General features: G+C 42.7%; 1 protein-coding gene across 2 annotated transcripts in view; it reads left to right on the plus strand.

The window, feature by feature from the left end:
* Positions 1 to 26707, plus strand: part of fbln2 (fibulin 2) — a 201235-nt gene that overhangs the window by 129172 nt on the left and 45356 nt on the right. For both annotated transcript variants that reach the window (XM_041191987.1, XM_041191986.1), the window contains 5 exons: positions 12404 to 12610; positions 19785 to 19874; positions 21484 to 21585; positions 21799 to 21936; positions 26093 to 26227. In XM_041191987.1, coding sequence (XP_041047921.1) covers positions 12404 to 12610; positions 19785 to 19874; positions 21484 to 21585; positions 21799 to 21936; positions 26093 to 26227 — 672 coding nt within the window. The remainder of the gene's footprint in view (positions 1 to 12403; positions 12611 to 19784; positions 19875 to 21483; positions 21586 to 21798; positions 21937 to 26092; positions 26228 to 26707) is intronic.

Below are 26707 nucleotides of genomic sequence, written 5' to 3' on the forward strand. Positions count from 1 at the left end.
TCGCATTTATCATGGAACCTCATCCACGGGCGGGATGAAGGTTTTAAAAGTTTAGTAAAAAATGTTTTTAAAGTTCATTGACATGTCCCAGCTCATTTGACACTGTTCACATGAGGGGACATGTCTGAATTTTTTTTTCTTTTCTTTATTAAAATTTTCAAAAATCAAGCTAATCTCCCTGAGGTAGCCCGGTGCCTGCACAGGGAGCACTCAGTGTTTCTGGATGCGCGTCATGCTGGGCGGGCCTTAATTGGCCCACCCACGTAAAATGGCGGCACAGTTTTAAAAGAGACAGGCTTCCAAACTGAAACACAAATGGCCAGGATTTCCTCATCCTATTTTCACCAAAATTACGCTGAAATTTTCCTCTGCTTTTACATGTAATGGGCAGGATTTTCCCGTCGGCGAGTGGGGGTTTGGGGGGTGGGGGGGGGGGTGCGGGGGTGGACGGGCCCTGCTGGCCGACCCGCAAAATGACGCGCGGTGATGTCCGGTGGAACTCCCGACGTCACCGCGCCCCATGTAAATTTTCAGGTAGGCGGGGGTTCAACAAAATCAGCTGTGTGCCCGCCAACCTGTCAATGGCCAATTGAGGCTATTGACAGAGTCATTTAACTAATTAATGGACCTGCCCGGAATTTTGTTTTTCTAATTTTAATTTCTGTCACAGAACAGCTGATCTCCCCGAGGCTGCACTTAGCCTCAGGGAGATGAGTGCGCTCTTTCGTGCGCTTGCGTGAAAGAGCGCACTCTTGATTTTGGTATTCCCCCCCTCCCCCCCCCCCCCCCCGCCCACACAGGGAGCGCACAGCCTTAGTTGGCCTGCCCACGTAAAATGGCGCAGTGCCCCCGATCGGGGGTGCTGATCGGAAGCGTGCCTGTACGTGCCCGCCCTTCAACTTCATCCCCGACGGGGGTAAAATCCTGCCCAATGTTGCCAAAATTTGATGTAGAGTTGCTCATTTGTCTCCCTCAGAGCATAAAAACCAACATAAAACAAACATGAATGCACACCACCAATAGGGCTAATACCGAATGAGCTGCTGTCTTTTACCATGGTGCCTCACAGTTAGAGGCTTTTGCCTCTACTGCTTCATGTCCCCTCCCAGTATTATGGAGAACAGGGATATGCCCATTAGGAGGGATATGTTCATCGTGAAGGACATTCCAGCTTTCAGTTCTTCTAAAGGCCTATGGGTCAGTGCCTGAAAAAGTTTGCATGCACAGAGAGTGACAGCATTTAGATTATAATAGTCCAGGTTTCAATAAGAATGATTACTTTAAAAGGTGAAGAAAATTGCTTCCAAACTCCAGAGTTTAGTGCACTGAGATCAGGTGACACAGGACCATGCTGAGCCGATATTTCTTAGAAATCTACACCAGTGCCTCACTAATGTGTGAATGCAGGAAACGTCTTTTGCAGGCAGGGGAGCAGATTTGAAAATGAGTTTAGAAGGGTTTCAGTGGATGTACCACAGAGTTTACCAGGCCTTCAGAGACACAGCGAATGAAAGAATAGCTTCGGGAGGGAAGGAAGTGCCTTTACAGCACTGCTTGAGGAGCAGGAGTGCTTCCCTCTTGCTTGGGGTTGAGGCCTGCTCCAAATGGAAGCCAAGCTTTAGGATGACTCACGGGCAGGGATCCTGCTGTAAAAAAAAAAGCACACCCGCCGAATTGAAAATGTAAATGATGCGTGATGACATTGGGACACATGCCCGACGTCACCCCACGTCATTTTATGCGTTGGCGAGCTGGCCCCGCCCCCACACGCTGAGCCGAAGATCCAGCCTCTGAGCTCAAATGGCACTCAAAATTATGGTACTTAGCCACAGTAATGTTATGGTGCAAGTTTCTGCTCAAACTCATTTTTTTCCATGAACCAGAACAACCGGATAGCATTTCAAACTCTAGTTGTTTATTTTTCCCCTTTCCATTAAGATATATTCCTTGATGTATTTATGAGTGGTGACCTGGGCCTGGATTTTTCCTATATCAGATGGGCTGGGTGGGGGCGGACGCAGAGCCAATCGCCGCCTGTGATTGACTGCGCGCCGCCATTTTACATGGGCAACCTAATTAAGGCCCGCCCAGCATAACACACGCCGAAAGAGCGCAGCAATCTCCCTGACGCACGCAGCTGCCTCAGGGAGATTGAATAGATAATAACACATGTTAACAAATGAAGTAAAAATGTATTTAAACGTGTCCCGTCAATTTGGGACATGTTTGTGAAGTTGGGAAAGTTTATTTAATGGTTTTATAAAAGCTTCAGGAAACCTCATCCCGCCCGTGGATGAGGCTTCCTGAAAAACGCAAAGGCCGCTTGGGCTTTAAGCCTGCCCGCTAACCTTAAGGTGGGACGGGCAGGGTTCTTAAATACTTTAATTACTTTCTTAATAGCCTTGAGATTTCAGCGGGCACGCAGCCAACTCCAGCGATGAAGTAATCGCATGTCATTTTACGCATCAGCGTATCGGGCTCACCCCCGCACGCCGATTGGAAGATTCAGCCCTGCTGTAATTTTAGTAATGCAACTGAAATTGGATTTATTACAAACTAAAACTTCTTAATCATGAATAGCCTGGGATTGAATAACTAATAAAGACTATACGCAACCATTAACTAGTTTCGTTTGTGAAAACTAATCAGTTGCTTATTAGATAAATTGTATTAATGTTTTAGCGTTTTTTAAAACAAGTGCCTGAAAATGGGCAGTTTAATTTGATGAGTTGCTTTGATGGGCTGCAGCTGGTGGAAATGGATGCGACTGGTGGGAATGGGGGTGACTGGTGGAAATGTGGGTGACTGATGGAAAAGGGCTGCAGCTGGTGGAAATGGGTGTGACTGGTGGAAATGGGCTGCGACTGGTGGAAATGGGGGTGACTGGTGGAACTGGGCTGCGACTGGTGGAAATGGGGGTGACTGGTGGAAATGTGCTGCGGCTGGTGGAAATGGGGGTGACTGGTGGAAATGGGTGTGACTGGTGGAAATGGGTGTGACTGGTGGAAATGGGCTGTGACTGGTGGAAATGGGGGTGACTGGTGGAAATGGGCTGCGACTGGTGGAAATGGGGGTGACTGGTGGAAATGGGTGTGACTGGTGGAAATGGGTGTGACTGGTGGAAATGGGCTGTGACTGGTGGAAATGGGGGTGACTGGTGGAAATGGGTGTGACTGGTGGAAATGGGCTGCGACTGGTGGAAATGGGTGTGACTGGTGGAAATGGGTGTGACTGGTGGAAATGGGCTGCGACTGGTGGAAATGGGGGTGACTGGTGGAAATGGGGGTGACTGGTGGAAATGGGCTGCGACTAGTGGAAATGGGTGTGACTGGTGGAAATGGGGGTGACTGGTGGAAATGGGTGTGACTGGTGGAAATGGGGGTGACTGGTGGAAATGGGTGTGACTGGTGGAAATGGGGGTGACTGGTGGAAATGGGTGTGACTGGTGGAAATGGGGGTGACTGGTGGAAATGGGTGTGACTGGTGGAAATGGGTGTGACTGGTGGAAATGGGGGTGACTGGTGGAAATGGGGGTGACTGGTGGAAATGGGCTGCAGCTGGTGGAAATGGGTGTGACTGGTGGAAATGGGGGTGACTGGTGGAAACGGGTGTGACTGGTGGAAATGGGCTGCAGCTGGTGGAAATGGGGGTGACTGGTGGAAATGGGTGTGACTGGTGGAAAGGGGGGTGACTGGTGGAAATGGGGGTGACTGGTGGAAATGGGCTGCAGCTGGTGGAAATGGGGGTGACTGGTGGAAATGGGTGTGACTGGTGGAAATGGGGGTGACTGGTGGAAATGGGGGTGACTGGTGGAAATGGGTGCATTCATTAATTTGATCTGGGGGTGTGGCCAGTTTTGTGAGCAGAGCCAATTTCAAAATTGTTTTTAAACCTAGAGAAAGCTCAACCCCGATGTGGTTTTCTGTTTAAGAGCAAATCTTTATCCACTGCTGGCAAACTGAAGCAAGTCTGTCTGAAATGGAACGTTGCTGTTGGGAAAATTGGCTTCATTTACATATACGCCAAGAACTAAAGGCCGGACTTTGGCTACCGAGCCGGGTAGCCCAAATCAGAAAATTTGATGATTTGCTGCACCTGTCTTGGTAAAAAGTACACCAAATCATGAAATTTTCACACTTTGGGGGGGATGGGGGGGGGGGGGGGGTGGGGTGGGGGGGGGGTGGGGGGCCAGGTGCAGGATGGAGTTGGGCCCACCAACCTCAGAAGCAGAGCGTAGCTGGTCATGGGGCAGGGCGCATGCTGAGTGGACTGGTTAGAAAGACCACCTCTGTTCTCTGGCACATCAAACCAGTGGTTAGAAGATTTTAGGCCCCTTTCCCTCAACCTGTACCCATCCCCCATAGCCCCACCTACCCACTTTGCCAACTGAATGACAACTCATGGCCCCACACTCCTATGGCCCCTCATGTCCCCATTTCAACTCAATGCCAAATCTTGCCCCTTGCCCACCTGTCACAACCCCCATGCAACTTCATAGCCACTCACCCAGTATATACCATGGGCAGACCTCAGCAGCCATGTGGCGATAAAATAAAATAAACTTCTCAAAATCTAATACAATTGACACCATAGATATTTTGCAGTGAACATAGCCTCCCTTTCATGAAAGCCTCAACACTTATAAAACTCCTCAAGTGGTTAATCCCTTATTTCTGTTCATACCCATAGCCCTTTACTAGTTTCTTTAAGCCGTCAATCAAACTGTAAATTCAGAACCCCAGCTGGGATAATTGTAGTTTATTAAACTCTGCCAAGCATTAATAATGAATAACCCTTAAGAAAATGTCAACAAAGAATTCTATTGAAACTAGTTAAACAGATGCCACACCAGCTGGCCTGTCAATTGAAGCATCCAGCAGAAAGTTTTTTTTAACTTGTTCACAGGATGTGGGCTTTGCTGGCTGGGCCAGCATTTATTGCCCATTCCTAGTTGCCCTTGAGAAGGTGATGGTGAGATGCCTTCTTGAATCGCTGCAGTCCATGTGGTGTAGGTACACCCACAGTGCTGTTGATCAATCACAGCGTCCAGTTCTTTTTTACAGTTTAAAGAGCAGGAGTTTTAAAAAAACAGTTAAATGGACCTAATCCCACCCTTCAGGAATGTTTACATCTACTCCATAAAATTGCGAGTCCCACATTGCTGCTTAAAGCCCTTGCAACAGCCAGATAGGGTCTATTTGAACTCAGCACTAAGTTCTGTGTGAATCACACTCCGCCATCTTTCCCCAGCAGCAAAAATGGGATCTCTCAGAAAGGGGCAGGACTACCCCATTCAGGTCCCACCAGCCATTTTTAAGGATCCATGGAGTTGTGAAGAATCAGCAAAAATCTGGCTCTAATTCTATTTACATTAATTCCATCGAATGGGTGTTAGAAGGTGCAGGCAATCCTCTAGGCTAGAATTTCACCTATGCAGTGAAGATGAAAAATTACCCCGGGCAGAATCCACCTGTGCAGTTGGTGGGGGCATTCCCTAAGCTGAGAGTGTGCTCTTTCACCCGTGTGCACAAAAGAGCGCACTCATCCCCCGAGGCTAAGTGCTGCCTCAGGGAGATCGGCGCCAATTCAAAAATATTTAATATAGAAAAATAAAATTTCCCTGACATGTCCCCTCATGTGACACTGTCACATGAGTTGGGACGTGTCCATCATTTTTAATTAAACTTTTATTAAATTTTTAAAAACCTACATCAAACCTCATCCCGCCCATGGATGAGGTTTCACGCTTTTTCTGAAGCCTGCTAGGGCTCCCGGCCTGCCCGCCAACCTTAAGGTTGGACAGGCAGGTTCTTTAACAAGTTCAATTACTTTTTAAATGGCCTCAATTGGCTGTTGACAGGTTGGCGGGTGCACAGCTGATTCGGCTGCGCCCCTGCCGACCTGAAACTCTAAATGACGTAGGGTGACGTTGGGAGTTCCACCCGACATCATCCCGCGTCATTTTACAAGTCGCTGACTTTAATATCCTGCCCCCCAATTTGTTACAGCAGAAGTTTAATAAAAGTCAAAAGGTAGCCGAAGAAATTGTATATATTTTCAAAATAGTCAGCTTTTCTTTAAAAGGAAATGGACCACAATTTCAATTAGAAATGCAAAATATCCTTTTACGTCAAGCTAATGGGAGAAGTAATAACACAGATGGTCCTTGTTGGCAGGCTAGAAAAGAAAACTGTGTTGGAAACATTACCTTGGCTCGGGCTCTGAGGCTGTCTTCAGGTGGAACCTAATGAAAGGAAGGGAAAAAAATATACTCCTTGGCAGGAGATTCTGTCAAATTTCAAAGACCAATGAAAAATGCTCTTTGATGTGCATTGCATAAAATCCTGCAGTAATCCAGCTTATTAGCATGATTTTAATTGTACCTCGAATGGCAGAACAGAAGAGCAAAAGTATACACAAGATTGGTTTTCGTTTAGAATGTCAAAACCAGAAAAATGGAGCAGCTGTAAATACTAAGGGCTATAAAGAAAATAATTAAAAATCTAACTAGTACTTATGAAACATGCAGATGAAAAGAGGTCAAGGCAACAGATACAGTGATGCAGAATCATTTATTATGGAATCTTATTTCTCTTACGTTATCTTGGAACAAAGTTAAAGAGTTAATAAGGAGCTAAAACTTTTGAGGTATGATTATTGGAAAGACTTGCCATAGTATACACCAGTCCCGAATAAAAAGCATTTTCATGTTAGAAGCAAGGAAAGTCGTAGTATAGTTGTGTGAAAATGACAGGTTCTTTTGCCTACAAAACAACGGTGACCAGACTTCAAAGATGGTTCATTAGTTGCGAAGTGCTTTAAGGCATGCTAAGGATGTGAACAACGCTATATAAATGGAAGTTCTTTCTCGTCAACAATGGATGATCAAATGCTTGGAGATGACAAGCACTCTCCTTTTTAACATCTAGCTGATTTAAATTGAATTCGGCAGTACAAGATTCCTTTTTACAGCATCTTTTTTTTTTGCAATGTGATGATTTTTAACTCAAAAGAGAGCAACTTTGATGAAAACACAACAAACTTGAGCTTTTTCATGGAAACTGATAAGAGCAAAATACTGCAGATGCTGGAAACCTGAAACAAAAGAAAATGCTGGAAAAACTCAGCAGGTCTAACAGCATCTGTGGAGAGAAAAAAAAAAGAGTTAATGTTTTGAATCCATATGACCATTCTTCAGAGCTAAAGAGAAGTAAAATGTGATGAAATTTATACTGTTTAAGGGAGGTGTGGAGCAGGTGAAGCTGGATAGAAGGCCAGCATTAGGTGGAGGCAAAGGAGAGATTGCCAGAGCTGTCATGGACAAAAGGGTGTTAATGGTAGTGGTACTGGCTAAAGGAGGTGCTGTTGGTGGCATTAAGGACAGAAAGCAGAATGTGATAATAGCAGGACAAGGGTAAGCACTCTGGAAAGAACAACATGAACAAGTGACAGATAGCCCTAGCGGGGGTGGTGGTGGGATAAAAGATTGAAAATAGGATAAAAGGTGGGGATAAAACAATGAATAAAAATGAAAAATAATAAAAATAAGTGGATAAAAAATAATTAAAAAATGAAAAGATTTTTAAAAAATTAAAATGAGGACTCGAAACGTCAACTCTTTTCTTCTCCGCCGATGCTGCCAGACCTGCTGAGTTTTTCCAGGTAATTCTGTTTTTGTTTAAAATGAAACCTCCTTTAGCCAGTACCACTATCATTAACACCCCTTTGTCCTTTTGTTCCTGACATCTCTGACAATCTCTCCTTTGCCTCCACCTATCGCTGGCCTTCTATCCAGCTTCACCTGCTCCACACCCCCCTTAAACAGTATAAGTTTAATCACATTTTACTTCCCTTTAGCTCTGAAGAACAGTCATACGGACTCGAAACATTAACTCTGTATTTTTTTCCCTCCACGGATGCTGTTAGACCTGCCGAGTTTTTCCAGCATTTTCTGTTTTTGTTATCGAAACTGATGTTGTATTTAGGTTTAAACTATTACAAAAAAAAAATGAAATGTATATTTTCAGTGTGGAGCTGTTTTCCCAATGATCCATATGCTGACAGTAATGGATTAGCGGTCATAAACATAGAATAGAGTAATGGAAGCAGGTTTCTGTAATACAGGCTGATTTTAAATTTTTCATTGTTTCTGAATGAGCAATGATAGGACAATGGAAGGAAGACTTGCCATTTTACGAAATAACCAAAAAAGTGCCTTTTTTATTTGTAGATGGCTATAGATTGTCCTCAGCCGTTAGCTCGCCACTCATATGTTAGTTTCTTCTTTAAAGAAACCAAATTTCCCTGTATTTGTCACTTCATGAGATTCATGCTTTCCAATAAACATGTTTAGTGCTGGCACTGGAAAATAGCTGCATCTGATAACCATTTCCCTGCAAAATCACAGCCCACAAAAGGAAAGACACAAATGAATAAGTTTCAAATCAATGAGTTACACGTGGGGTTATTTTGAATTCTGAAGAATCTTATACTTAAGACCATTAGTAATATATTCCTAGTTTAGCTATAAAAACGAAGTTACATCAGTGTGTTCCCAACAGTTCTACATTATTTCTTTGCTTGGATGGGTTACACCCTTATGTGATATGAGACATGGAAGTCAGATGCACAATGACAACTCATGGCTTGATAGGAAATGATGGAATATGAAACTAATCAAGAAATTGCATCATTAGAAAGGAAAAATCTCAAAGTACCTTCATGCAGAACTTCCTGATGTGAACTTGGGTATGCAACTTGCCAAGCCTGTATAAAACTTGTTGGGGCTGGGGATTGCAGGGAGAAGAGACAGACTCGTGCAATACATTAGAGACTGCCCCTTGACTTAGGAATCTGTTACTGCATAAGCTAATGGAATAAATGTCTTCCATCTGTCAGGTTACCACATGAAGTGCTTTTGAAAAGTCTTGGCCCATGGGATTGATTTTAATCACATCTGCGTTTTGCAATGTCAGGGTTGGAAAACCAGGCGAGTGTGAAACATACTCACTGGCTCAGAGGAGTAATCTGACCCCACAAAAAAGATGTTTTTACTTAACTGGAGAGTGTCTTCATCTAAATTATCAACCTGCTTCAGCCTGTTGGGGCTCAGGTCCCAGTTAAACTACTGTTGTGACATTTATACTTAGCTTTTATACATAGGCTGCCACCTGAGTCTGTGGGTGTCTCATCTGCCATCCAAACCAATGGTGCTAAAGTCGAAGATCACAGGGAACTGAGTAGGTAGTGGAGTTGATCCATTTTAACTACTTGCCCGTTCTGTTTCCATGAAGCAGATAGAGATATGGATCCACAACATAAAACCGATGCTGATTTAACAATAATTAAGAATAAACTGTTATTGTTTACAGGACAAAGGATTAGAGTTGGAGGAAATAGAAATGTCACATTGTCATTCCTCTGAGGATTAAGCTGAGGCACATATCTGGGGAACACTAGAGAGTGTTTTCTCTTTTAAGTAGTTCCTCAGGATCAGGGATGACTTGCTTCTGCTTTGGTTCAATGGGTCCTCAAAAGGCTGATAAGTCCAATGTGCGACTTGCAGACTGGGCCACATGAGGCAGCTGGTCCTTGCAGGTTGGGTACATGAATTGTTTGGAGCTTTGTGAGCTCACTCCAATGCCTTGATTTAGCCTCTGTGTGCTCCTGAGTAAGTTTCTCCATGTGCTTGTTGCCTTCCCAAATGAACCTTCTCTATTTTGATTGGTCACAAGCCAGGGCCTCCCATGAGTTGGTGGGGATGTTTGACCACTTCAGGGATACTTTGAGGACATCCCTGAAGCGTTTCTGTTTTCCTTATGGGAGTCTCCTGCCATGACCGAGTTCCAAGCAGAGCAGTTGCTTTGGGAGTCTGGTATCAGGTGTATGAATAACATGCCCCACCCAGCGGATCTGATTTTGAGTGACTAGCGCCTCGATGCTGGGCTTGTTGGCTACAGAGAGGACATTGCTGTTGGCCCGCCTTTGTTGCCACTGGATTTGGAGGATCTTGTGGAGGCACTGCTGATGGTACTTCCCCAGTGCTTTGAAGTGCCTGCTGTAGGTTGTCCAAGTCTCCAACATATATAGCAGTGTAGGGATCATTGTGGCCCTGTGAATCATAACCTAACTCTTGGGTTTGAGATCCTGATCCTTAAATACTCTTTTCCTCACTCGGCCAAGGGTTGAGCTGGCATATTGGAGGGAATGATGAATTTTGATGTTTATGGCCCAGATTTTTGCCACGATGGAGAGGCTCTATGTCATGGTAAAAATCCCAGAGATGGACAAAAATTCTACCCCCATCACGGCATGTTCCATTTTTGTAGGGGCTGGATAGGAGTCAGGCCAGGGTTTGCACATGCACAGTTTGCAGAGCCAGCTGGCCTCCACTGAAGTGGAATTTTGGTAAGCCAGGAGTGTGAAAGCTGGAGTGTGAAGATAGAACAGGTAAGAGGAGGTCTGAATTTGGTGGATTCGTTTGAATAGCCAGGGTAAGGTACTCCTTTAGAGAGGTAAGGTACTCCTTTGGATATGGTCCCAGGACATCTTTGGGAGAGGTAAGGTACCCTTTGGGACAGATAGGGCATCCTTTGGGATTGTTAAGTGTGAACGTGATTATGTACTTTTTACGCACAAACTAATTGGAACTGTCAAAGAAATGACTAGCTGTCAAAGAACTTTCACGCTGTCAAGGAACTGTCAAAGGATGCTAGGTGAGTTGGCATGGAGGAGGTAAGGGCAAAGAGTGCTGGGTGGAGGAGTGTGTTGGCATGAGTTGGCACTAAGTTGGCATAGGGGCTATAAAGGGCCATGGGGATGTGGGGGGCACAGGGGCCATATGGAGTGGGTGGAAGGGCAGATGGCATAGTGGGTATGAGGGGCCATGGAGGGGTGGGTTGGGGAATGAGGTGGCATAGGTTGGCATGGATGGGGAATAGGGAGTGTGTGGGTGGTGTGGGGGAAGGTGAGGGCTGTTTTTTTAGTTTTTTAAAATATTTCAACACAGTGCTGGAACTCAGAGCACAGGCCTTCCAACCAACCTGGCCCTGCACCCGGCAGCCTCCGCACTTGTTCTGGAAGTGGCGGACCCGACTTTCAATCCAGCTCCGACCCCCCACACCCGGATCGAAAATCTGACCTGCGGGCAGCCAGTTTTAAAAGTCAGGTTTGCAGAGCTGGGAATTCTCCCATCACTGTGCACCTGACCCGGGAGCGAAAACCTGGTCCTACGTCTGCCTTCATCATGGCTCCCAAGATATGGAAAACGGTCCACATTTTCCAGGATCTTGCTTTTGATCTTAATTGAGTGGGAAGGAGATGTTGGGCTATGGGAGCTGGTTGGAAGAGGATCTTAGTTTTCCAGGTATTTAGTTAAAGGCCCATTTCCTCATATGCTTCCGGAAAGGAGTCGTCAATGCCTCGGAAATCAGTTTCTGAGTGACAGCACACACAAGTGGCATCTGCATCCTGGAGCTCAATGGCTGAAATTGGTTTTGGATTGAAAGCTGTGTAGGTTGAACAGTTTCCTGTCTGTTTTCAAAATTGTCTCCACGCCTGTGGGTAATTTGCTGCAAGTGAGGTGTCGTATTGTGGCGAGGAAGATAGAAAAGAGGGTTGGTGCGATGACAGAGCATTGTTTGACCCCAGTCTTCACTGAGATATGGTCTGTGGTGATTCCATTGGTGAGGATCATGGCTTGCATGTCATTGTGGGGTAGGCAGAGGACGGTGTCAAATTTCTGAGGACAGCCAGATTTGAGGAGGATACTCCACAAGCCTTCACGGTTGACAGTGTCAAAGACTTTTGTGAAGTCAAAAAAGGCTATGTGCAGTGGCTGTTGCTTTTCCTTGCATTTTTCTTCGATTGGCCCTGCAGTGAAGATCAGGTCCATGGTGCCTTTCAATGGGATAAAGCCGCGCTGCAATTCTTTAATCTGGAGCTAAATGCACGAGTAACTGACCCTAATAACTGATCAGGAAATGCTTGTTCCTAACATAGAAAACTTAAAACAGAATGTGCATCATTTCATAGACCAGGAAAGGAAATACATTTTGGGTGAGACTTGTAAATTGTTCAACCAGACACTGTGTGGTGTATTAAATATTTGAACTAAATGTAAGTTTGCTTACATACAATGCAGAGAATACGTACAATGATTAGATATGCATTTCCTGTTGTCATGATTTTTCATAACACTTCTGTGTAAACATTTATAACAGTAATTTTCCTATGTAAACTGTTGCCTGTTGCAGTTGGGTGATTTTATGGTGACCAAGAGGCATTTCTGAGTTTCTCAAGGTGATTGAGCAACACTGGCAGTATTCATCCCAGTTTTAATGTGCTTTGCCACATTTCTAGTTGGAGTTTTTGAGCTAACTAATTGTTTATATTTTTTCCTTAGTTTTAGAAACAGAAAGTCTTAAGGAAGCTCATTCTGTGAGTGAAGACGAGGCTGCATTCAACTTCATAACTGATGGCGAATTAAGTGAATGCTCAATGTATCCTGGACAATTGTGCCAACATTTCTGTATCAAAACAGTGGAATCGTATGAGTGCACCTGTTTCCCAGGATATATTCTGCAAGCAGATGGACGTACCTGCAAGTCAGGTGAGAGGAATCTATATTTATAGCGGCCATTACAGCCCAAGCCTTTAGCTATTTTCAATATTGCACATTTCATGGATAAATCTATTAATGTAATTAATGCCCACTTAAGAGCCTCATCCTGCAATTGTTGGTATTCAACCAATGGCAGGCAGAAGATTTGCTGTGTGGGAAAACCAAAAAGCAAACCCTGTCAGGGTTGCTGTGGGCTTTTAGCAGCGGCTGGGGTTGTCCTTGTTCAAAGACACTCAGTGCCTGATCAAAGAACCCGGCATCAGGATGGGGGGTGCTATTGAGAGTTATCCCCCTGTCCTTGCCTCCAACCCTCCTCCCCCCCCACCTTCCTGGTGACCCACCTCCCCCCTCCCTCGCAACCCACCTCCCCCTCCCCTCGTGACCCCCCTCACCCCTCCCTCGCAACCCACCTCCTCCTCTCCCTTGCGATCCACATCCTACAACCTCCATGCCACCATCACTCACCTGAGGCCTGCGTTGCTTGGCGATCCTGGGCCATGGGTGGGTGAGTGGGTGCATTACCAGCAGCCACCATCACTCCTCTCCCCCCACCCTACCCCACCCTGCCCTGCCCCGCCTCACCCCCAGTCCCCAGTGGCACTTCTGAACAATGCACAGTTGCTGATTGGCCAGCAGCTCTGGGGGGTGGGATTCCTGCCCCAAGGGTCCTTGTTCCTGCGGAAGGACTGCTGCTGCCCAGTTAAGTGCCTAATTGGCACTTAATGCGGTGGGCCTTCCTGAGAGGAGGCAGCATGGGGCTCTTGCCAGTGGGCGAGACCACTGTTGCCTCCGTTAAATACCACCCTGTAAAATTACGCTGTTCTGTTACCTCCTGTTCTCCATTAGGAAGTAAATGACCTAACTGGTTGGAACAAACAATGAACCCTTGACTGGTTTATATACCTGTGCTCCACTGATGTTTGGTTGGACAAAGGACCTCATTCTAGGGGTACTGTCAAGAGTTTATAGTGGAGATTGGCTGTAGATCACATTGATGCATGTAGAATAATTGAATGATGTCTTCTTTTGTGAAGTGTGTCATCCACCAGGCACTGCTCTTTTGTTAAATAGAGCTAAGAAGGCTTTATTCTACATATTCTGATGTGGGGGAACAGGAGGGTGAGTGTCCTGCTCCTCCTGTGCTGCCTGATTTAAATCAGCATTAATGAAATGGTAATGATGGAAAATAAGATATGTAACATTGTTATATTAGTACTTTATAGTCGGCATTTTTGTCATAGGGCAGAAGTGACATCAGAAAATTGGGCAGGTGGGTGAAGATCTGACGATCTGAGTTTAGAAGGATGAGAGGAGATCTAATTGAGGTATATAAGATGCTAAAAGGATAGACAAAGTAGAGGTGGAGCAGATGTTTCCCCTTGTGGGACATTCTAAAATGCGAGGCCATAGTTTTAGGCTAAGGGCTGGTGGATTTAAATCAGAGATGAGGAGGAATTACTTTTCTCAAAGGGTCGTGAATCTGTGGAATTCACTACCTCAGAGTGCAGTGGATGCTGGGACGCTGAATAAACTTAAGGATGAGATAGACAGATTTTTAATTAGTAATGGGTTGCAAGGTTACGGGGAGAGGGCGAGAAATTGGAGATGAGGCTGAAATGAGATTAGCCATGATCGTAATGAATGGCGGGGCAGGCTCGAGGGGCTGAAGTGCCCACTCCTGCTCCTAGTTCTTATGTTCTTATGTTCTTAACCCCACTTCCTCCCTGGTTACCCCAAAATCGTAAGGCATAACTCAGAAAATGTAAGCTTTACTGTGTGCTTTTAGTAACGTTAGCACACTTTTGCTTATTATCCTCTCCAAGATTTAGACTGTGTGAAGATACATGCTAACAAGATTAAGATTTGTACCATGGCCAGACAGATGGTTACAATTGGAGATTTTTGTTTTGACTTCGTAATTGCCTTTTCCTTCATACTTTACATAAGGCTAAATAAATGACATTGCCAAGAGAATGCTGTGTTATCTTGAATATCTCCACTTTGTTAGTGATTGGATTGCCCGTTGTTAATTGTAAAGGCAGATCTTGTTCTGAGTGGATGACCAATGGGAAACAGCTTGAGGCTGCCCACACACAGTGAAGAGTCCTAGCACATCAGCATACATTACGAAGAGAGGATCTTGGTAGTCCAACAGAAAATGTCATATTGTTCAGCCGTTTCTGCATCATGGGGTAAATTCCAACCCAAAAAGATGGAAAAACCCCTCACTCAAAAGGCATTGACTGCCAAGTAAGATACTTTGAGACAGCTTTCTCAGCTGGCTTGAGACCATGGCATGATGTTATGAACTTGTCACTAATCCTATTGCTTTTCTAGCAGCGATATGGGTCTAATTAGATAACTCCGTGTCTGGCATAGGCATGATTGGCCAAAAGGTCTCTTTATGTGCTGTATTATATGATAATCTGACAAGCCTTTTCAAAAGAGTCAGAAGAATAGCTAATACTGAAAATTTATATGCCAACACTTATGTAACTGCAATGTGTGTGGAGGCTGGAGAGTATTTTTTGTCTTATCTGTTATTATTTATTGATGAATTGAGTGAGAAATAGGAGAAAAGTATTTACCCAAGGAGAAACAAGTGTACGACTTCTTAATGCTAAACATAGAGCATAAATGTATTACCTGAAATATTTTATGCAGAGCTAATTATTTGTTTTAAGTAAAGTATCTCATTTAACATAATCAAATTATCACATTTATCTTATAAATCAATTGTAGAGCTTGAAATTATGCTGAGTCTACAATTGCCTTCAGTTCAGTAACAATGGCTTAGATTTTGCTGTTAAAATCACAAGGAGGCTAATTGCACATATTGTTATTTATGTGGAAATTATATAGCAACTTCAGGTGAGGGCCAGGTGTGTGGTAAAATGTGGATGCTCAAAAGCTACTGTCTGAGTTGTTGCTCCACCGTTAGCTTCGCAAAAATGGTATTTTGCAACCTTACTCACGATTGAAGTGCATTGGACAGTATAAAGTTTATTATTTGCACAGTAGATATGAACTTAACTTGCCACAAAGAGTTAAATCCTGTCCATCTCACTCTTTAAACAATGATATCAGTCTTAATTACCACCAAAAATTTGCTGAGGCAGGGAATTTAATGGCATTTGTCAATAGTTTTTGGCATTAAACTGATTCTCTTTCCTTCAGGTTTTAATTATTGTTGGAGATCTTAAAAATATATAATTTAGAATTTTATTTTTTTAACTTTTCCCTTTCTGTCTTTTTTTTCTCTCTCTCTTTTCATCTAATCTTTCTTCCCCATCCTTATTTCTTTTTCTGTACCTGATTTAGCACTGAATTAACCCAATCTAATTTAGATTTCCTTCTCAGTTCTTGTGCTGTAAATTTCACAATCCACCAATGTGATTGGTTAAGAATTTGCATAGTTGCTTTCCCTGTGAACCTAACTTTCTGATGCTTGGTTTTCCTCACTGTGATATTAGTAGCTCATAATTTCAGCAGCTTGTCATATAAAAAATATTAAAACTTCAATGTGCAGGGGCAAGTCTAACTATTGACAAATGCCATTAAATTCCCTGCCTCAGCAAATTATGGTCCATTAATACATATAACCTTACTTCTGATGAGGTAAATCAAGGTTTCACCAGTGTCAGGCCTTAATGGCAGGTCTGCAATCTATTATTTTTTTACAACAACCTCTCTGCCAACTCCTGAAAGTGGTACCCAGATAAAGGAATTAAACTGAGAGGCTGAAATCAATTCAAAGCTAAATTATTCTTGCAGAGTATTTAGTGCAATGTTTGAAGGGCTGCAACATCCTCCATTTTAATTCAGTGTTTCACTGTCTTTGAAGTAGTACTGTCCCATTTCCACAAGGCAGTAGGCCTGAGAACTCAGTTCAGTGAGTGCTCCTTAGTGTGGTTATACTTGGGTGGGTGTCAGGGTGGTGGGGGGTTGGAATGTAATGAGTGCAACCCAGATCTTCAGCTATTTCTAATTTACATAGATGATTTGGATTCAGAAGCTCAATGCAAACATGGCCAAATTTGCAAATGTTATCAAATAAGGATGGAGAGTTCAATAAGAAAAATTGGCTTAGCAATTATAGAATGGGTTAAACAAATTATTTGGGGCAGAATGACAGCTGATGAAATATAATAGAAGGAAATGTAAAATGATACAGATAGGAAGGAAAATAGATGAGATGCTATAGCTAGGGATGAAGTTGAAAGTGACCTAGGAGTCTAAATTGAATTGACATTAAATATGTCCAATAAATGCAGAACACCAATGAACAAAGCCAATACAATATTGGTCTACATAGGTAAAGGAGTAGAATATAAATCAGAGGAGGTAATGATCAAAATATGTAACCCTCTGTGAAGATTGCACCTTGAATATTTTATCCAATTTTGATTGCCAACCAACAAGAGAAATGTTTAAGTGCTGGAAGTATTGCAGAAAAGAGCCATAACACTGATGCCTAGTATCTGGGTTTGAGTTATCCGGAAAGAAAAGATAGACTTGGGCCAGAATTTTACATCCCGTGGGCCCAACCCGAAAGGGCGTGAAATAGTGCAAGGTGATATCGGATGAGTGTCCCGATGTCATCACGCACTCGCACAATATTTCGCTCGGCGGGCGCGCGCGGCAGTTAGAAGCACGCCCGCCGAGAAATAAGTGGGCAATTAACTCAGTAATGATGCAATCAGCAGGGATTATACATGGCCCGTCCACAGTTATGGTTGGCGGACGGGCTATTCTCCCAGGCAGCATTCACATTTTTGCTTAAACCTCGATCCAGGGTTGGATGAAATTCCCATGGGGAAATAAAATAAAAAGAGGTATCTGGGGACTGTTTTTTTTAATGAGGTATGCTTTCAGGTGCTTGATTGTGCTGCATTGACATATTTTGCAGCATCTTTGTTGTGTTCTTTAGTCTATGGAGGTCTTTAGCTCCCTGGGGCAGTTGTCTGCCTTCAGGGAGCTCTCTCGAAGCACTTACCCGCACTCTTGGTTATGTCGGTGCCTGCCCTCTTCCTGCCCCCCCCACCCTAGAAGCACTGAGCATCTCAGCGCACACTTCATGCTGGCTGGCTGTTAATTGGCCAGCCAGTGTGAAATCGCAGTCGGGGGCCAATCGCAATTGGTGGCCCTTTTCTCGTCTGCTCCTGGGCCTGCTGATTGCGTGCGCCCGACAACCAAAAAAATTCAGGCCTTGCGTGTTTCAGTTTAGGAAGCAGCTGGCTAAGGTACCTTATAGAGTTATCAAAATTTTAGGGTTATGAAAAAGAAATTAAGCCAAAATATGAGTCGAACTTGTGGACACAGGTTCAACTAATAAAAGGCAATTGTAAGACTGATATCAGGAAATTCTTCTTTGCACAAATAATATATTCCACATGGAATATATTTCCAGATAGAGTAGTGGAGTTAAAAACAGTGAAACCATTGAAAAAAAAGTCATTGGACGGTATATTGTGTGGTGGGAGCTGGGTGGGCTGGAAGGGAAGAGTCTTTCTGGATGACTAGTGTACCATGATCTTTAATTAACCTGTGAGTGAGCCAGTGTATTGTTTGTTAGGCTGATTTAGAGTGTAAACTGTGAAGCCAATTCAATAAATCTTAATGAAAACTCTCACTATGCATAGAGCCCCTCTTTGGTTCACTTAGTGCATCAAATTTCAAATGAGCTCACACAATTTTGGCTTGCTTTACTTTGTAATTTCCCTCTTTACTCGCCGGGAACAAATCATCCATAGAGCGATATTATTCTTGTTCTGTAACAATGAGCTATGTTTTCTACATAATTCCCATCCATGTTTTAAACCCTGCACCATTTTACCAGAATCCTTTGTTTTATCGTGATCTAGTTACCTGTATCATATAGAAGATCTTTGATATCCATTTTGCCCAAGATAGACTGGCATGAATATAGGATTACTATGCATGTAATGGGCACAATGGAGGAGAAAGGGACAGGCCTATTGCTGACACATTTTAATTCCCAATATATTTTTAACTTTTAACTTAATGAGGGTGATTTTAACCCTATTGATTGGCATGCTCAATTTTAAATCTGTTTAATTGAATGGGTTTTGCATGAGTTAAAACCTCGTCTTATGAATGGGCAGTTACAATCGACTGAGTGACTTACTTGCCAATGTTCCACCTGGACTTTGTCATTGTAACCAAGACACCTGCCTGAAACCGATAGGGTTCATCTATAAATATGCAGATTGGTGTCTGATGATGTCATTGAGCCCTGGCTGCAATTTTAAATTTGGCCGGTGTAGGGAAGCCACTGCAGCTTTCCTGTCACATGAGAGGAAGGTCAAAAAAGACCCAATTAAGGTAAGCTTTTTTTTTACTTTCCTTGTGGTTCCAGGAGGAAGAGGGATACTCCTGACCTGCAAAGGGAAGTTTAAGCCTCTCCCAGCCTGGGCTCCCACTTCTTTTCTAAAACCCTCCTTTAAACACCCCCTTGCGATATATTTTCTAGCCAGCAGGCATCCATCCACTGATGCTGGCTGATGGCTCCCTGCTTTCTGAACATCTGCTCCTGGCCACTTGTCACTTGCTTTTTCCTGCCTGTTTTGGGAGGGTAGCTGTCTGGGGCATGCAGTTGAGGCCTGGGAGTTAAAATTACTGAAAACTGGTATGTTTGATGTTTGCCATGCCCCCTAGTTTCCAGTTAAAATTCCACTAGTGATATTGCTACCAAATCTGTACCACTGAGCAATGAATAAAATTAGTACAGTGGAGCAAAAGACGAGAAGTCCCGTAACTTCTAGGGCTGTGGACTAGGTGCTGGAAAATGGAATTTGGCTCAGGAGCTCATTTCTCAGTTGGCGCTGACACGATCGGCAGAGTAACCTGTGCCGTAAACTTTTCTACATTTTCTAAATATCCGAAAAGGAGAGATGTGGGGAGAGGGCGGGAAAATGGCAGTATGTGAATTGCTCCTTAGGAGAGCCAGCATGGACAGGATGGGCTGAATGGCCTTCCTCTGTGCTGCAATGATCCTATGGTTCTAATTTTAAATGTTTATTTTCTTGATAAAGTTGCTGATATGACATATCATAGAACATATTTTAAAGTTTGAAATTTATAGTGTGGTGAGATGTTAAGATAGTATTTATTTCATTGCCGTGTCCATACTTTGATACAGAATACGAAGATGAGGAAAACACTTTCACGGAGGCAAAGGCTACTCAAGAATCACAAACTCAAACATCTGTTGAAATGGATCGCTGTGGAGGTATGATTGTATCAAGAACAATATCTTCAAATTCACATTTAGAAGCAATGTTGCTTAAAAAGGGGTATATTGAGTCACACTTTGCTTAATAGGTGTGACTACTGTTTCATTTATTACGATTAAAAATGTATGCAGGGTCTAAAGGAAATATGTATTAAACACAAGCCATGGAAGAAGCAAAAATGGGTTTGTACAAGTCACAAAAAGCCATTGAATAAAGTGACACTGCAATTTGGAGTATCATCTTTTTTCTTCATTAACTTAGGGTTCTATTTAACCCCAGAGATGGGTGAATGTCTCTTGTCTCATGCAAATGTTAACAATTCTGAACTAAGTTGGTTTGTATCCCATTGTTTTAGTTCTTACAGCATAAAAACTTCCATCGAATTTAGCAATAGGCAGGATAGCGAGCATAAGGAAATGTTATGCTGGTGTTTTGTGTGCTGTGGTGGATGGAAGGGAGCTTAAAGTTTCTGGGCTTCATCCTAATGCTGCAAAAGGTGAAAAAGAATGAGCTTCCCAGCACTGCAACTTTCCACATTTTATTTTGAGAAGTACACTTTCTCCCTTGTCATCTCTCCCTCCCCATGCCCTACCATTTAGCTGAAAGAAACAGACCTGAACGTTTAGTACCTGGGTGTGAAATTGTTATTTCTGTTATTAGAATGAATTCGTATGATTATCATTGTCAATGACAAACATTAAAAAATATAGTTCTCATGATGGTCAAATCATAGAGAAAGATTCAAACCAAATTTGAAGTGCATGCAAAAATGGAATAAAGAACTTTAAAAGTCTGCTTTTAACTACCTTTCATCTGACACGAATAGTGTGATGCAGGCTGTTAAATTAGAGGCAGCATTCTTCCTCTGTGTTGGCATGACACTCATGGATATATGAAAGTCAGGATCCTTACAGTTAAATAGGGCCTAATGCAATTATAAAATGCAACAGCAAGACCCATGGCCAGTGCAAGGCTCAAAGAGAAGTGCCAGGCCCAGTAGAGGTTGGAGCAAGTAAGATTTTCTACATTTTTTATGGTTCTCTTGTGGGCTAGACCTAGCATGTGTGCCTTCCCAGGTCCAACAATGAAGTCTTGGGCTTTCCTGCCAAATCCCCTCTCCTTTCTCCTTCTTACTGAGCTGAAGATCATTCCTGTGGCTCTCTGCCGGCAATCTTCTGCCACCCCGAAATCCCACTCCTGACCACTGACAGATACAGATTCCCATCAAAATCAGGCAGGAGACTTATTTAGTTTTCTAAGAGGTTCAGTCCCCCCTCACTTTGGCCAGGTAAGCTTTGATGGCTTATTCCGACGCTCCCATGCTGATGTCATACCACAAGATAAAATCAAGAACTCAAAAATACATGAGTTTACTCAACCTATCTCTAAAAGTCCCGATACAATTGTGCACAATCACACAACACTGCTGGTCAGAAGTTGCTAGTGTGGCAAAATTGGGCTATTGTAAGAGTGTGCAGCAATACATTATACATCTTCCCTAACAGAGGAAAGGCCTCCTTTAAGGAATTCTGATAACCTTTGGAGTTTGCTTGGATACATTGTCTGTTTTCTCCCCCAAGTTTAAATAGAAGTTCTTTCTTACAGATGCCAGTCCATGCATGCACTACTGCAAACAGATTGGAGAGGATATTATTTGTTCCTGTTTCTCTGGTTATAGATTGATGACAGATCAGTTCTCATGTGAAGGTAAATGCATATTTACATCCTGCAGAATATAAAAGATAATAAGACCTTTGGCTAGTTTGATGTCAAGTTATTATATTTGAATTTCTTTGCTGGGGGTTGTAAAGGCAGATTGTATGTTATGAACAAATATTGTACAGACATTTTATGCTTTTGTATATAATTATTTAATACTGTAATTTTAAAAAATTGTGTGCCATAATTTACTGATTATAGATGTGAATGAATGCATAATGGACTCACACAACTGTTCAAGAGAAGAATCCTGTGTGAACACCCAAGGATCATTCCAGTGTATCCCTGCAAAGATCTGTGAGGATGGCTTTATCCGAAATGCAAATGACAAATGTGTTGGTAAGAACAGAACACCCGTTGTTTGTCTTCTTCAAACTGTTGTCTGTTGCTTATTTACTTATCAAGGTTGAAATCCATAGCTGCTGTTCCACATGGGATTAGGTACATCTGATTAAGACACAGCCATCCAGAATTTCTTCAGGGAATGTCCCAAACTCCTGCTGTAACTTTGGCGGAAGATCAGTGAAAGCCTGGAGAAACAGTTTTAAAATAGCTTTTATGGTCCTGGTAATGGGTAGGTTTCACAGCTATGTTATGTCAGGAGGTGTGGAGATTTTGAGCATTCAACAGCGACTCTACCCCAGAAACATTTTATTGTAGGATTTCTACATTACAGTAGTGAGTGTTTTTAAAAAGTACATCCTTGGCTATGAAACAAATATGAGATGTCCTGAACTTGTTAAAGACTGTATTGGAGGGTGGAGGAGAGGAGAGGGGAAATCAGAGACCTGGTGAAGGGGGGTGGGAGGTTGGCGGCCTCATGATGATATTGGAGGTCTTGGCTTAAAGGTTGTTGGGGGCTGGGTTGTAGGGGGGGTGGATACCCAATTATGGATGCTGCTCAAGCAGGCATTCATATTCAGGAGGTGAGTGTAAAAACACACACCTCCTGAATCCGCCAAGTCCTCACTTAGAACAGGTTGGTCACCTTCATATCTTCCGACTGGAAATGGGCAGGACGGAGGTGAGTTCTCAGACTTTAACATCAACACCCACCACCACCGAACCCCTCCCCCCATACCCATGCATCCCCAGCTCCCTCCTCCTCTCCGCAACCCCCAGCAGTCCTGATTCCTCTGCCCACAACCCACAATCGAGGCTCCTCTGTCCCATTCCTCTGGTATCCACTGGTTTTCTGCTTCCCCACGCCACTGGCACCCCTGGCTTCTCATCCCAACTGGCTCCACTCCACCACCCAACTCCGCCCCCATGCTCCAGCTTCTCCCGACGCCACCTCCCCCCACAAGGTACAGGGGAGGGAGGAGCTGGTGGTGTTGGTGAGGTAGTGGACAAGAGCCAGAGATTGGGAGAGGAACTGGTAGTACCTGGGGTGCTTGGGGCAGGGAAGAGGGTGGCCAGGGCTTTGTGGGGGAGTGGATCTGGAGGCACGGGGTCAGGGGAGGTGGAGCTGGGTAACATTAGTGTCTAAGGGATAGAACCTGGCAAACTTTTAAATCTGTTCTAAGAGTGTTACAAGTATTTGTAAATCTATAACAATTTTAAAAAGGATCATAACTGTTCTAAAATATTAAAATCATTCATATAAACTTACTTGTCATTGAGCTGAAGACTGACCTTAAGGGGCCATGACCTCAGCTGATGATGTCAAAGAGGGAGTGGCTTTGTGTCAATGCACTGCACTGGAAGCCCTCACCGCTTGTCTGAATGGTACCCCTGCTGCGGAAGAAGAGGAAGTTCTCCTTGCGGCTCTGAAGAAGGATCATATGGACTTGAAACGTTAACTCTTTCTCTCTCCACAGATGCTGTCAGACTTGTTGAGTTTTTTCAGCATTTTCTGTTTTCATAAGTATGGATTCTTTTGGACAGTTAGCAGCAAATGCCACAGCATCACTGCTCAGAGCGACGTCCGGGCTCTAGCTGCACACCATCCCCATAGCTGTGATTCCATTCTAATGCAGTAATGGCAAACATTTCTCTGAATCAATTGACTGATCAACTTATAGTTGATAAAATTGGGAATAAGTAATGATCACCTCACAAGTGAAAAGATGTAGCATATTACAGTCAGTCATTTAATACTCTTGCTACACAACTTAATTAAAAAGATTGCTAAACGAATCAATTTTAAAATTCTTATGAGACCACACATTTTATATGTCAATCAATCAGGAATATTATGAGTGCAATGGGTGTTTTAATAATTTGAGATAGCTTACAGCTCCTTCGGTGGTAACTGTTCACTTGAAAATTCAGCAAATACAGATTAATCATAAGCATAGTTAATTTAACAGAAAATAAATGTATTTGAATGAATCCTTAGCTACATTGGTTTGATCATAAACTTATTGAAAATTTATTGCAGCAGCTGAACAGTAATGAAACCAATGCTTATCACTTTGCTTGTGTACAGATTGAATTGCAGCATAACCTGCTAAATAAAAGAGGCACATTTGTAATTTGCATTGATACAAAAATGTGAAGGAGATAATTCTCTTCACAAGTACTCTGAAAAATGAATTTGCAATATTGCTGTAATACCAGATGGGTGTTTAAAAATACACAGTAGTCTTAAGATGTCTGCCATATGGGGAATGAGTACCAATGTTTCATTACTTCATAGATTACTGAACAAGAATCAAATGTAGTTAGAACTTGGGTCTGGAATTAGAGCACCATTTGTGGGTGTTAGCTTGTCCACTAACTGGCAACTTAAACAGATTTACATTTTTGTGTCATAGTAGAATTTATTATTACACAAGTTGCTGTTACTTACTGCAGGAAAGAATCATATCCGGGCTTCTAGTGGGATGGGAAAGATAGAGAGAATTAATTTCAGTTGTTGAATCTATGAGCCTCCTAACATGAGGGTACTTGTTCCAGTATATGTAGACAAATACCTGTGACCTCACGGGGAGGGAAATAAAAATGTTTCCACGTTACTCTGGCCACCCATCTGGTTTTAATCATCTTGGTCTTGGTATAACAGCAGTATTGCAAAATCATTTTACCAAAGAAACTGAGAAGGGATTCATTTGCCTCATTGTAATTTCAACACAGCTAAGTTCAATTACTGCAAATTGCAAACATGTTTATTTTACCAAGTGAGTTATGCTGCATTGCAAATCACAATTCTGTGGTTGTTTCAGCTGCAGAATGAGAAATGCTTTCACTTTTATTTGTACTGTGGCACTATGAAGTAATTCCCAGTATTGCTTTCTTTCTTTCCAGCACAAGGTCATTTTAAAAAAAGCAAATTAAGCATAGCAAATCCATAAGCATTTGTCAGCACCTGACTTTTACATAGCTTACATTAGACATGCTATTTGCAGAGTACAGAAGGCCCTTCTCAAAACCATACACAGTAAACCATATGGAAAAATGTTACCAACATTTCTTTATTTTACAAATTACTGAAGAAGAATTAAATGTTTAGAGGTTTAAATATGACATGTGAATATGCTAAAAATAACTTGTCCAATTTTACCTATTTGTGCTTAGTGCAAAAGAATCAATGAATAGAAGTTTAATGTCTTTCATTTTTATTTTCTGCTTTTCTTTGTTAGACTGGCAATCCTATATAATTCCACAATCAAGTCTGTAGCTCACTCCATGCCCAAGCTTATTATTACTGTATGATCTGAAGTTGTTGTGTAAACAGCCTGAACAGATTTCAGTGCCAGGTGGCTGCTCGCTGAGCCCTTGCTGACTGCTGCACTCTTCAGATTTGGAAATCATTGGATATTTTATTATATTCGTTCTTGTTCTGCGTACGCCTCAATTTATTTCTTGACTAAATCCAATATCTTGATTACTTAAGCATATATTTCATGTGCATGCACACAGAAAACCACTCGTGCATGTATACGCGCACAATAGGTGTGCTGTGGAAAAAGGGTTAAAAACTAGTTGATTTGGATTTTATACATGCAAAAAAAGTTACCATAGGAAGTAACTTTCATGGAGTTGTAGCACCAGAAATGGAAACATCTATAGACTAAATCTTTTACAGTCTGTTGCGTTTAGTTTCTAAAACATAGCCTGACCCATGAGCTTATCTTTTACAGTCCATTTAGCCTGATTTGTATTGTTCAATGCCAACATGTAATATGTTTAAAAAGTACCCAGTTGCTGACTTAGAACTACACAAAACCTCCATTTGAAACTAACAACAACATGTGAATCATGCAGAAGCTGCATAGCATGTGGAGAGAAGTTTGCAGCATTCATGCAGTATGCTGTTTATACAGCTGCTGTATCCATCTGAAACCATAGACAAATGAGTACTGGATCCTCCATCACCAACGCACCTTTACCTGTTCTTAAATATTAGATTTGATACGGTTTATGGCTCGCACATAAAGGGATTCCACATTTATTTTCTCAGGAATGGATTTATTTATATGTTTAGAAATGGAAATACGAGAGTCAATAATTTAACTTTGTGACAATTATGCTTTGTAATGTTTTCCTGCAGATATTAATGAGTGTTTGCTGGAGTCCCAGAACTGCAAATTTGGGGAAATCTGTATTAATACAGTTGGTTCCTTTAGATGCCAGAAAACGATTATTTGTGGAACAGGCTATGAACAAGTGGATGATCAATGCCAAGGTTTGAAATCAGTCTGAAGTACTTTGACATTTAAAATTCCTAACCTGTTGACTTTTTGTGTTGAATGCAAATATATATTCACCATGTGTGGTAATGTAGTGGTTATTTACTGGACTAGTAACCCAGAGGCTTGGACAAATAATCCAAAACATTTGCGTTCAGTCCCATCATATCAGTTTGAGAATTTGAATTCAGTTTCAGCTCTTATTGTCATATGATCTAGAAAACCATTGGCGGAAGCACTGAGGATACTAACAATGTACTCTGGGGACTGCAATGCCCATTTCCAAGAGTAGCTTGATAGCATTACCACTGCTCGAGTACTGAAGGACATAGTCCCCAGACTGGCGGGACAAGCAGGAGGGAAAAACCTATGCGACTCATTAATCTACCTGCTGCAGATACATCTGTCAGTGATAGCATGGTAGGGTGGCAACTGCGCAGTCTTTGTGGAGACTGTGTCCTATTTTCACACTGAGG

This window comes from Carcharodon carcharias, chromosome 7 (genome assembly GCF_017639515.1).
Source record: "Carcharodon carcharias isolate sCarCar2 chromosome 7, sCarCar2.pri, whole genome shotgun sequence".
Taxonomy (NCBI): Eukaryota; Metazoa; Chordata; class Chondrichthyes; order Lamniformes; family Lamnidae; genus Carcharodon; species Carcharodon carcharias.